General features: G+C 37.0%; 1 protein-coding gene across 2 annotated transcripts in view; it reads left to right on the top strand.

Moving 5' to 3' along the window:
- The window catches only part of LOC121408290 (TBC1 domain family member 31-like), a 40,496-nt gene that overhangs the window by 15,248 nt on the left and 12,931 nt on the right, over window positions 1–12,317 (top strand). For both annotated transcript variants that reach the window (XM_041599706.1, XM_041599705.1), the window contains exons 4-14: window positions 130–308; window positions 874–1,022; window positions 1,781–1,940; window positions 5,010–5,210; window positions 5,819–6,034; window positions 6,287–6,369; window positions 6,832–6,978; window positions 7,890–8,023; window positions 8,773–8,906; window positions 11,073–11,252; window positions 12,042–12,221. In XM_041599706.1, coding sequence (XP_041455640.1) covers window positions 130–308; window positions 874–1,022; window positions 1,781–1,940; window positions 5,010–5,210; window positions 5,819–6,034; window positions 6,287–6,369; window positions 6,832–6,978; window positions 7,890–8,023; window positions 8,773–8,906; window positions 11,073–11,252; window positions 12,042–12,221 — 1,763 coding nt within the window. The remainder of the gene's footprint in view (window positions 1–129; window positions 309–873; window positions 1,023–1,780; window positions 1,941–5,009; window positions 5,211–5,818; window positions 6,035–6,286; window positions 6,370–6,831; window positions 6,979–7,889; window positions 8,024–8,772; window positions 8,907–11,072; window positions 11,253–12,041; window positions 12,222–12,317) is intronic.

Raw genomic sequence — 12,317 nt, 5'->3', positions numbered from 1 at the left:
TGCAAGAAGTTTAATTACTATATTATCTAAAAGCGAGACGGAAACTCTTATTGATACCTTGATGTCGTTTCTATTGTGATCTCTGATTACCTTGTTTAAATATTTCCATTAATACTGTGTTCTGTGTAGATACAAAAGAGATGATAGCATGTATGAAGGGTCATCAGACTCCTGTCCACTCTCTGTCCGTCCATGCCTCTGGCCGCTATGCCTTGACAACTTCCAATGATACAGCTCTTCTGTGGGATCTTGACACGTTCACCAGGAAACGCAAACTCAATGTCAAAGATGATGTCAACATTGTCAAAGTATGATAGTAATTTTATTTTTCAATATTAGATGTATTCTATTTTTCTTAAACATCAATTGTATCTGATGTTCTGTTAATTCATGCTGTTAATTTATGCAATTTTATTTGAATGAGTGCATTTTAAAAAGCTTCAGTATGTATGGCATGTTATCTTCTGAAAATCTTCTACAATAACCATGTTTTCAAATTATATCAGTTATAAAAGGCTCTTGCAATGTATGTTTTTATATTTCTTAATTAATATTAGACCAGTTCACTTAACAAGCAAGTGATCTTCCAATAAAAGAGGACTCTTGTCCGAAATCAGCATTTTTCTTATCTAAATAAAGCATGCGTATGTGGCACTAAAATAAACTGAACTGAATAAAAATTATTTCATTTATTCTTAACCAAAATTTCACACGCTTACTTAAATTTCATTAATAAAAAGGTACGCAAGTATAATTCTATTCCTGTGTGCTGTCTTGTTATCGATTAGATGGGAATATTTTTGTGATCACTTATTCATACAATATCACAAGGGAAGCTAAATTTGACTGTTCTTTTTTTTGTGTTTCTCCAAGGTGTTTTTCCTCCCAATGAGTAACACCATAATGACCTGTTTCCGTGACGATACAATGTTTGCTTGGGAGTCGGACACATTGCAGTGTAAATACCAGCTTCCTATCCCTCCTGGTGATAGACCACATTACAAAGCATTTGCTACCCCAAGGTAAGAAGGGAATAAGGATTGTGTCAATCATCTTTTAAATTGATTGCAGTGGTGATGTTGAGGAAATCAACTCTTTTATTTAATATCCATATATTTTTATTGATCTTTTACAAACGTTTACGTATTTTGTTTTTATTATTTTTAATTTACTATTTCCTCATTATCTTATGTACATGTATATAAATTTTCTTTGCCAAAGTATTCTTGCCTATACACATATTTCTCATGTCAGTTTTTACAAAGGTTACTGTTTTTTAATGTTTGAAATATGTAATGAGTCTTTTTATTGTTTTTACTTTGTATACATGAACAATTCAGCCATTTGGCTGCGACTCATGTTTTTAATAAACCTTGAATTGAATTGTATCTGGAATTATCATATTAAACTATTGTACTCTTTTTTTCACGTGTAATTTAGACCCTATAATTTTCATAACAGCAGAAAATTACTATTAGCAGTCATCTAAGTCATGCCACTTCCCCTTGTGATATACAGTATGCCAGATCTTTTATTTGTTATGTGTTAATTAATTTACCTTTGGAAAGTTCTATATTATACATTTTAAAATGAGGTGATTAACTATGAAATTAAATCGTTCTATCAAAACATACCTCTTTTGACAAATCTGTTACCATATCGAATTTTTAAAAAGTTCTGCTTATACTGAAATATTTCAGCAAAATGAATAGCTGGGCACTGGACAAAACACCCATTACATTGACTCTATTAATCATATTTATATTGTTTGTTATATCAGAGATGGAAGGTTGCTTGTAGCTGGTGGAAAATGCCAGTTTCTTCATATTTGGGCATTGGATACCAGATCACTTCTGAGAGTTATTGAGATGCCTTCTAAAGTAAGAGCTGTCAAACAGATTCATTTCCTTCCAGAGAGCTTCGATGGAGGTGCAAGTCAGGTGAATGCTCATTCATTTCGTGTATTTTGAAATATGCTGACGATTTGATTGCTATCTATTGAATGGTTTGATGAACTAGTATAAATTGTTTTGTGAAACACTCCCAATCGTACCGTACGACTGAATTCACACAGTATCACTACTGGTCATGTTCAAACGTGAGTGACACGACAATCGGAGAGGTTTAAGGGCTCATATCTTCAAACTTAAAGGTTATGAATCAATCATGACTACTATATTATATACAATGTAGGACTGGCATGGGCCACTACGAGTTTGATTTGAATTCAACAATTCGTTTAGTAGATATGATTAAAAAACGGTGCGTGAGTGACACGACAAATTTTGGACATGTGTTTCTGACCACTAACACATATGGTGGGATTCGTGCCCAAGTAGTTGTCATGGAGTACTATGAGTACCAGTAAATGGACATAAATAGTGTATCTGTATATGAAAGTTTACAGGTTTATACAATTCAGCATCCACAACAGATGGAATAATTTTTCCTTGTAAGAAAGGTATTCTCAATAGTCACTTGCATCATCTGGCATGGTCTGGAAGCCAATGATGTCATGTATGACTGCCTTTTCTTGAAATATTGGATTTCAATTTTATCCTCCTTTAATATTTTTATAGGCATTGTCCAAATAGGACATGGCAGTTTAAATGTCTTTTTTGGTACCAAACCACAATCACGTTGCTGCACACTTCAGATGGACTATCAGCAAATCGCCTTGAGAAAATTGGAAATTCAACTCAACAAGCATAGGTTTTCTCCTGAACACTGCTTGTATGTGGACCCTCCCAAGGCAGTACATATGTAGGCACTGTACCAAAATTCAGAGCTATGCTTTTTGCTGGAATTTGTAAGCGCCTTTTCATTGCTAATTATTTGATCATATACCATACCACGGGAATCCAGGGAAAGCCACAAGGTGAAAGACGCAGTCAGTACCTGATTCTTGCAGTCTGCTACTATTACATAACAACTACAAGTCATTAGCCTTTCCTTTTCTAAGCCCTTGGATGTCACACTAAAATCCAATTCAACATCCCAACCAGGCTCCCTTTACACCTCAATAGCTTTTTCCCCTCGAGGTCCAGCTCTGTTCTTATCAGGGTACCCCCCCAAAAAAAATGATCTACTGGTACATGGCAACCCATCCAAAGTTGCTCAAATCAAAATGCGGTCTCGGTTGGGACTTGTTGGGACCTACATGAACATGCATCATTTTGTTGTAATGAATATGTGTAAATGCAAATCTGCTCTGAACACACATCGGCCCACTTACGGTAGTTTGCTGTTCAGACCCTACATGTAGTTAATCACTAGCGGTATGAATGGTGGCCGAACAAATAATGATTTTGAACTTGGCATGTAGCTGCTTCAAGCAATATCCAAAATGTTCTATCAAATCTCAGTACATTCTCACCTGAAAATGTTTGTTTTCTTGCAAATTTTTCATGTCCTGGAATACAAGCTTTATGGCAAATGAAAATTTTGATTTAATCAATCAGAAGGAAAAGAAAAATATTTTCTTTTCCGAATTTGAAAAAATGTTTGGTGTTCATGGTGATCTCTTATATCTCATGTACACTACTTTACCACTAAAATTTCTGCAAATTTCAAAAAAGGATCTGTGACTTTTCTAGCTGAGTATAACAAAGAAATAACATTACTCAAAAGAAAGGTGAACTTTCTGCTTATTTCTGTAAATGGAGACAGAGAATGTTCGAGTAATACCTAGGTATGACTTGAACCATCACCATCACCAACCCTTTATGCAAGTTTATGCATTGTAAATATGTCCATTGCTTAAGTATAGTGGTTTTTCTCTTGATACATTCATAATTTTGTGTTGATTGATTATGTTGTTATATTCTTAATCACAGTACATTCACCAAAAAATCTGAGTCTTCACACCAATGGAAAATTGTCAGGATTTTTTAAACCAAGGCAACCACGGAGAGGAGAGAAAATAGATGAACTCAATGTCAAATTCAATATTTCCATAAAAAGGAGTAAAATTAGGAAGATGGAGGAAATTATTAGACTAAAATAGGCCTAAATGATGTCAGGAACAACATTTTGACTGTATCCCTGGTAAAACGCTTCAAAAATTACTGGATGTCCCTTTTTATACACAATATAATACCGTGAGTGACACGACATTTCGTGAGTGACACGACATTGTGAGTGACACGACACAACTTTGACTGTTAATTTTAGCTTTACCTTAACACATTGGACCAAGTTACTTTATATACAATAAGGTACAGATAAACTGTATTTGCTCCAGTACTGGGATAAATTAATTTTCAGAATACACAGCTCTAGAAAACTTTTGCATTTAAAACGTGAGTGACACGACAACCAGTTTTGAAAACTTTGAAACCCAATTTTTTTCAGAAAAACACTTCACAGAATTTTTTTTTGCTTTTTAGGAGTTAGATACAATACACAGCTTGTATCTTGCCAACAAATGTGCTTCTAATACAAATTTTATATTGTGATAGGCAATATGTGAATTTTAGTGCAAAAATCAACATTTTGTAACATTTAATTTCCCTTGCATAAAATTCACTGTATCTCAAGACATAATTAATAATTTTATGTAAATGAAATGAAAAAATATACTTTAAGATGTCTAGTTTCAAAAAACATTGAAGCCTAATGATTTCTAGCAAGTTTTAATTTTCACCCCCATGTCCACTTTTGTTTGAAAATGACCTACTGCATTAAATGTTAGCTCATGTTGGGCAGCGGTCGCGGAAACCGTGTAAAAAAAACATAAAAAATGACCATGTGATTGTGATTTTTTGCATGGTCAGCCCACCCCCCCCACTTTGAAAACCGTTCCGCAGCCCCTGTTGGGTAATATAGTATGAGACACTGGGAAAATCATCCCTTCATTTCATATATTAGTTGACTGAAATGATTTGAAGATCAATTTGTCTTAAGTATTTTTGCAGCTGTCAAAAAGATAAGCCTTGATATCATTTTCTGCATAACAAAATGTTTAATTCCTGAAGCTTGATTCTTGTTATAACTCTTGAATCCTTTAGATGGTTGGTGTGTTAAGTCAAGATGGTCTGGTGTGTATCGTACACATCCACAGCTGTAAGCTACTCTGTGATCTAGGTAGCCTGGACGACCGAGTGATCCACTTCACGGTCAGTCCATCTGGACGTAACATCGTGGCCATCATGGAGAGTGGACGTATGAATATCTACAGTATACCTGCACTCCTGGCTGATTTCAATAAGGTATTCATCAAAGCGATATTTTATTCCGTTATAGTCTCCATCTAATTACTATATTTAGTAGTAACTTTTGATTACTACCATCTAGGTAAGTGTCATAAAGGTGCTAACTTGTATAGCAAATGACTTTTTATGAAAAAATGGTTGTTTTCCTGTTAGAAACTGCTAGTGTATCTTGTTAAGAATGCCATCAACACCCTTTGAGGGATTCATGATTTTGAATGCTCAACACATTCCTCAGAGTAAATAATGATATTCCGCATTTACATAACGCTTTACAGATGTCTTATGTATCTGTTCGTCGGACTCTTGCTTGTTCGCTCACAGTGTGTGCCCTTTATCCCTTGGATACTCCCAGGGGAGCATTCCAGCAAGAGCTTCCGAGCTCAAATGCAAGAATTCATTGCATATTTCAATGCAGACACTGATGTTTAATTGTCAGGTTGCGAATAAGACCACCTTGAAGGAATTATCTGTGATCAGTCCTATCTAAGCTTGCTTTCAGTTGTTTAGTTTAAGTGATGTTCAGAGTATAAGAATTTCTTGATTTAGAAACCATTGAACTGAGTTTGATTAGAAATGTTTTCTTCCTTGATTGTCTTTCTATTAAGCCACCTCCACCACTTGTGAAGGCCACAGCAGATCACAATCGCAGCAGCGAAACCTCTCGTAGACAAAGATCAACCTTACGATCGATGGCGCCTAGTTTTCTTGGATCTCAGTCAGTGATTGGTTCCGAAGTTGATAAGAAGTCGAGAGCAGATGCCAGGACAGGAAAGACAGTAGGTGGGACTATTAGAGTTGAGATGGATGAAGATGATAATGAGGTTTGTAGAATAACATTTACATTTCTTATTTTCTTCAAACATAACTGTGATTTATGTCATTCCCTCTAGTAATTGTTTATATATCAACATAGAAGTATTTTGTTGAAGTTTATCTATTTCATATTTGTATCATATTTATCAGGTTCAGTTAATCAGTTTATACTTTGAATCATCTTAGTACCAAGAAATTGACAATAATTAACATTTTCATCACTGTAATTAATACGTTCTTTGATAATTTAATCTAAACAGATTTCATCTTTACCGGATGGGTTAAGTATGAACAGATTGGCAGCCATCTTGAAAGGATACGGTGAATACCCTGCCAAGTACAGGTCAGTCACTTTCAAAGCATCAGGGAAATCTCTTTCATTCAGCATACTAACATTGTTATATTGTAAATAGTATATGGAGTGTTCATGGCAATTTAAAATGTTAGCTACTGACAGAAATAGAACTCAGTGAAGCCTAATCCAAAGATTGATAATCCCATCAAAGAATGTAAGACATGTCTCTAGTTTTGACCCCAACCCTCCCCCTTTTTCTTGTCAAAAGGTAAGATTTACAGAACTTGTTATAAACTGGAAATTATGATCATATCATCTGTATTCTGGTTTCCATTAAAAAAAGGATGTGTTCTGAAAATTCATCATTATGGCAAAATTTGTCTTGCTGTTTATCTGTTCAAATAATAATGAACTTTAAAGCATTCACCCTTCATTCAATTGATCGATGCCCATAATGAAAACCAAAACTCAAACCGTGTGACCTTGATTCATCCTCTTCTCCTCTTACAGGATGTTTATCTGGCGATCAATGCTAAGACTTCCTGAGAATCATGTAGCATTCAGTACCCTGGTGGACAAAGGAAGCCATCTAGCCTGGGCTAAGGTTCATGAGAATTACCCGATCAAGAGCAGGAAACTACTACGAGTGCTTCAGAGGTGACTATCAAATTGTAATTGTGGAAGTGTTCAGTGCTACTGCAATGTTCTGGGTAGTATATCGTGAATGGATTTGTCGGACGTTTAATCCGACAAGTCCCATTTTATCTGACAGTTCCCATAGTAACAGTGCTTCTCAGCCAATCAAATCGAGGAAAGTTGTCAGATCTGACATGTCAGACAAAAATAATGATGAAACGCTCCCGCTGATCAGACAAAGAGTTCAGGGGTTCGCCCCTTCTTAGTTTTGTCTGATCAGGGCCATGTAACATAAAATTGAGTGATTTATCGCTAAATGAAATAGCTTATCAAGAATATTGTTGCATGTGAATTTAGATCAGTAGACTTACTAGGAACCAATCAGAAATGATCTTTCAAATTAGTGATTAATCATGAACCTTTGTGTTACTGGGCTCTGAACATTCTAGTGCCACTGACAGTGTTGATTAAGACTACAAGGGAATCATGTAGCATTGGTTGATAAAGTAATAACTTAGGAAGCCTCTTTATAAGTATTTTAGCCAATTCTTTCCCCCACTTGGAATAAGTACCTTCTGTCATGGAAATTCTCTTACTGGTAGCTTGACATTGAGCTAACTTGAGATACTATCTGTGTAATGGATGAAGCAAAGTGTCAGTATTTAAAATGTTTAAGAAGGCAGAATGTATATATTTTTTTCAAAATGTGAGATGGAGCCTGTTTTGCTACAACAGAAAGATTTGACAGTCTTATTACTGTGTTTGAGCATTGTGGCATTACACTGTGAATATTACTCCTTTGTCTATTTTTTTTTGTTCTTCTGTGCTCCCTCACTCAAATCTACCGATCCTTCTTCACTCCCATTTCCTCTATCTTCTATCTCATCCTAGTATCCTTTGCTAAATTCAATTTATTATTTTCTTTGACTCAGAACCCTGTCAGCTCTTGCTCACTGGTCAGCGTTGTTTGGTGAGATGGACTATCTTCCTCTCCTATCCTTTCCATTCATCAAACTCTTCCAGAACAATCAGCTTGTCTGCTTTGAAGTCATCGCAACCATCCTTGGTAAATCAAACCAGGATTCCATCATGTCTAATAAAGTGCCAAAACAATGCATACACTGAAAATTGTTATTGATGTAGCCTTCTTTTTATAATAAGTCAAAGTAGTTAAAGCCTCATTAAAGTTTTGGTAAATCTCCCCCAAAGGGCTGTCACTATTCCAAGTAATTACTAGATTGCATGAATATGTGTGTCCCAATACAGTTATGATATGGGCTGTATGAAATAGAAATGTGTTTTATTGGATGAATCCTGTGATTGTTGATGAAAATTAATATTGATCAGGTAACCAGTAAATATGAGTGCTGTAAACTTGGCCCTAATTTACATAGGTGGTTTGAATCTGTAATGGTTTATGCAGGTTTCATCCATTTATTAATACAGCGTGTATAATGACAAAATGTCCTATAATGTATGCATGTTTTTATCACAGTGTTCTAAATTGCGAAGGAAAATCTTTTATTTTTATTAATGAGTGCACTGCTTGTGTTAGATCGAATTTCCTGAACAGTCGGCTAACTTATGGAGTATCCTTAGTGACAGGCGTAAATTAAGTGCCCTGTGACAAAAGCATGCATTCCTTTTCGGACACTATCTCAATAAACCAGATTAATTAAGCCTCAATAGATTAATCTGCATAATCGGTGATTTCGGACAACAGATTTTAAACCACATTTGGAAATTCGAGCCAACGAACCCCGACTGTGGATGGTGGATTTGAGTATTTGTATATTTATTGTGTTTGTCAAACAGTGAACTGGTGTCAGCATTGGTTTGAGTACTTCCCCAATCCACCCATCAACATTCTAGGGATGGTAGAGAATGTCTTGGCCTACCATGATAGGAAGCTATTAGAACACTTTGTCTCATATGATGTCACATCACAGGTAAGAATACAAGCAAAGTCTAATTGATTTAGTTAATTATGCAAATCCCAATTAAGATTATATTCAATTCAATCAATTTTATTTTCACTTTCAGATAATAAACATAACAACAAACATAAATATACAAAGCAGAATAAATGTCATAATAGATTCTTCAGTTACAGATGATATGATATAAAAGTGATCGGTAAATAACAAAACAATTTGAGCAAATTTTATTATTACCTCCCTGACTGGATTGTTGGAAGTAGTTTGTTACGTCCAAGTAGACCAGGTTGCATGCGGGTTATTTGCTGGCTTCGTGAGTACAATAACTGATGTACCTTGAATTTTGATCTTGGTTTTTACGATGAGACTTTGATTTATGAAGGTGATATGCAATTGATGTCAGACGACCATACTCTCTCTTCATAATTGCAAGGAGATTACATCACTGGTTTTGGCCCTTTGCTCACTTGGAATTCTTGAAGGCTCGCAGAATTTTGTCACGGTCTGCCATCTTCAAAAATCTTGCGATTATGGCCCATTTCATAAAGATACAGCGTCAACTCCCAAAACAGCGTCAAATTCTCACTTGCAGAGTCATATTTAATATTCGACTGCTGCAATGCATTTCATACAGCCAAGTTGGCTCAGTCGGTAACGCGTCTGCCCGTCAAACCAAAGATTGTGGGTTTGAGTCCACCCCGGGCGGATGACTGAAGCCAGTGCGTTGTGTGTAAACGTTTCTCCCCTGTTCCATAGATGCAGGCTATGTTACAGGGAAAACACTATGTCCCTCAGATAGGACGTTAAATGGAGGCCCTGTGTAGAGGAGAGTCACCACCTTTGCACGTTAAGAACCCCCTGCACTATTCATATAAGAGTAGGGGGAAATCCCAGTGTATCGAGAGGTGAGCATCTCTCTCCGTTCCAAACACCTGCCCACTTCCTGCATGGTTGGCTCCTACTGTGGGGCGTTGGGCAGTACACCAGAAGAAGAGATACAAAGTTGTTGACGCTCCAGTAGGAGCATTTATTGTTAAGAATGGCGTACATCGTGTACGTCGCGTATGTCATGCTCATGCATGCCCAATGCTCTTAGTAGAGAACGTATATTTAGAGACGGAAGTCAGCCACTTGACATGTACGATGATACTGACATGTTCAGGAAATACAGATTCAGTTGCGATGGAGTAATTTTTCTTATGAATCGTCTCAGCCAGCAACTGGAACACCCAACAAGGAGAAACCAAGCCATTCCACCGAGCCTTCAAGCGTTCATTGCACTTAGGTTCTACGCCACGGGCTCGGTGCTAGACAACAATGCCGCACATCATGGTATAAGCGTTCCAACGGCATGCAGGATAGTGCAATCTGTCAGTGTTGCTTTCAAAACAGAAAAATGCAGCAATTAATTAATGTTAGTCTTCGGTTTGCATTTTAAAATATGATAGCAACTTTTTCCTCTGGTGGAGAGATTTTGAGCGTTTACTCTTGGGATTTGCTGCGCTGACTCGATGGGAATTTGAAGAAGCCTCGACCTCACCATAGGAACGGCTTCATAAACATCCTCGTCTGCTTTGTTCGGAGACCATAAAACAGAAGATTTTTGTTTCCTGTAGTGCAATTCTTGTCTGAAAAGCTGGTTGCTACATCTTGCTGGATTTTATTGATGGCGGCTTCAATGTGTGGGATTTTGGTGGATTCCACCATCTTGATACTCTTTTCCTGCAAATGCTAGATATTTCTTTCACTCATATTTTTGGCAAAACTACTTTGTGTACTCTTTTCCAATGTAGCGTTTCTGTTATGTTCATGATATATATCATGTATAATTGTAGGCCTATGTATTCACAGATTTTTAATAAAAATAATAATAATATTGGATTTGTATAGCGCACGTATCCACCTTGCTAGGTGCTCAAGGCGCTCCTATATTACCCCGGCTAAGCTAGTCTACCGATTCTGGTGCGCGCAGCTTTTTTAGAAATTTCTTGTTGCCGGTACCCATTTACCTCACCTGGGTCGAGTGCAGCACAGTGTGGATAAATTTCTTGCCGAAGGAAAACACGCCATGGCTAGGATTCAGAGCCACGACCCTCTATTTGAAAGGCGAGAGTCAGAACCACTAGACCACGACGTGCCGTGTAAAAACCAAGTTTTCATCTTTTTTCTGGTTTACAGTTGTATGCCTGGCCAATTATGCAGACACTCTTCTCTGAGGTAGTAACCAAAGAAGAATGGTTAAAACTGTTTGATCATGTCTTCACCAACCATCCATCATTCCTACTCATCCTGGTTGTAGCTTATCTGATTGGATCTAGGGGAGCCTTGATGGCGTGTACCAATAAGGATGACTTCAAGGTAAGGTTGGTAAAGCGTCCGTCTTACAAATGGGAGGTTGGGGGTTCAAACCCCGGCCGTGTCACACCAAAAGACGTTAATAGATGGGAGTTGCTGCTACCCCGTTTGGCGTTCAACGATTAAAGGGATAGAGCCTCGTCGATCTGGCGCTGCACAGCGGCTGCCGGGCCCATGATCAATTGGGCAAAGCAAATTTTAGGAGTATTTCATGTCTATTTCAAACATTAAATCATGGATTTTTATTTCAAATGGCGTCTGTACACTTCTTCTTTTACGAAATATTCATGCCTTGGAAATCTAGGACTAAGCGAACATGAGCATGTGCTATTGCTGGGCAATAGTTTGATATTATTGAAATTATTCAATATTGAAAACATTGCATATTTGATCCTGGGTTTATAAATATGTAGAGATATATCGCAGTAACACAATATTGCAAAAATATTGTCGATTATGAAAAGTTGATCACTTTTCATTGACCAAAATTGCTGCTCTGTATTGCCTTAAACCCACTTAGAACTTAGTAAGTTGACACCCAAAAGCCTACTTTTTATGGACAAGCACAGATGAAAGCCTTTCATGTCCCTCACCTGATCTCACAGAATCGCAGCTCATAATGAACATTTATAATATATTTTCAAACTCGGCGATGATTTGTGTTATTTGATGGCAGTAGTTGACTATAAATATTGAAATCAATTATCAATCAGCACTAGTATGCGTAGATTAATACTTCAAGCTACATTTTGTCCTTGATGTGAGTGTACGTATCTTCCTCTGATTTCACAGTACTTCTTTCATCACCGCAATGCGATTGACATCAACTCGGTGATAGGTGAGGCATATCGTATCCAGGAAGGCACTCCCGATGACATCAATCCAGAGAAGCTTCTTGATGATCTCAAACCACTCACCAAAGGACAGTATCCAGTCTTCAACAAGTATCCCAAGTTCATTGTAGACTATCAGGTCAGTACAAAACATTAAACCAAACTGTAAAGATGATAGAAATGATAGATGGTTGCCTGGCCAGGATACTCTCCAGGGAGTGGAGATGGTCACTTA

Source organism: Lytechinus variegatus, chromosome 2 (genome assembly GCF_018143015.1).
Source record: "Lytechinus variegatus isolate NC3 chromosome 2, Lvar_3.0, whole genome shotgun sequence".
Classification (NCBI taxonomy): Eukaryota; Metazoa; Echinodermata; class Echinoidea; order Temnopleuroida; family Toxopneustidae; genus Lytechinus; species Lytechinus variegatus.
This window is presented reverse-complemented; position numbering and strand designations above follow the sequence as displayed.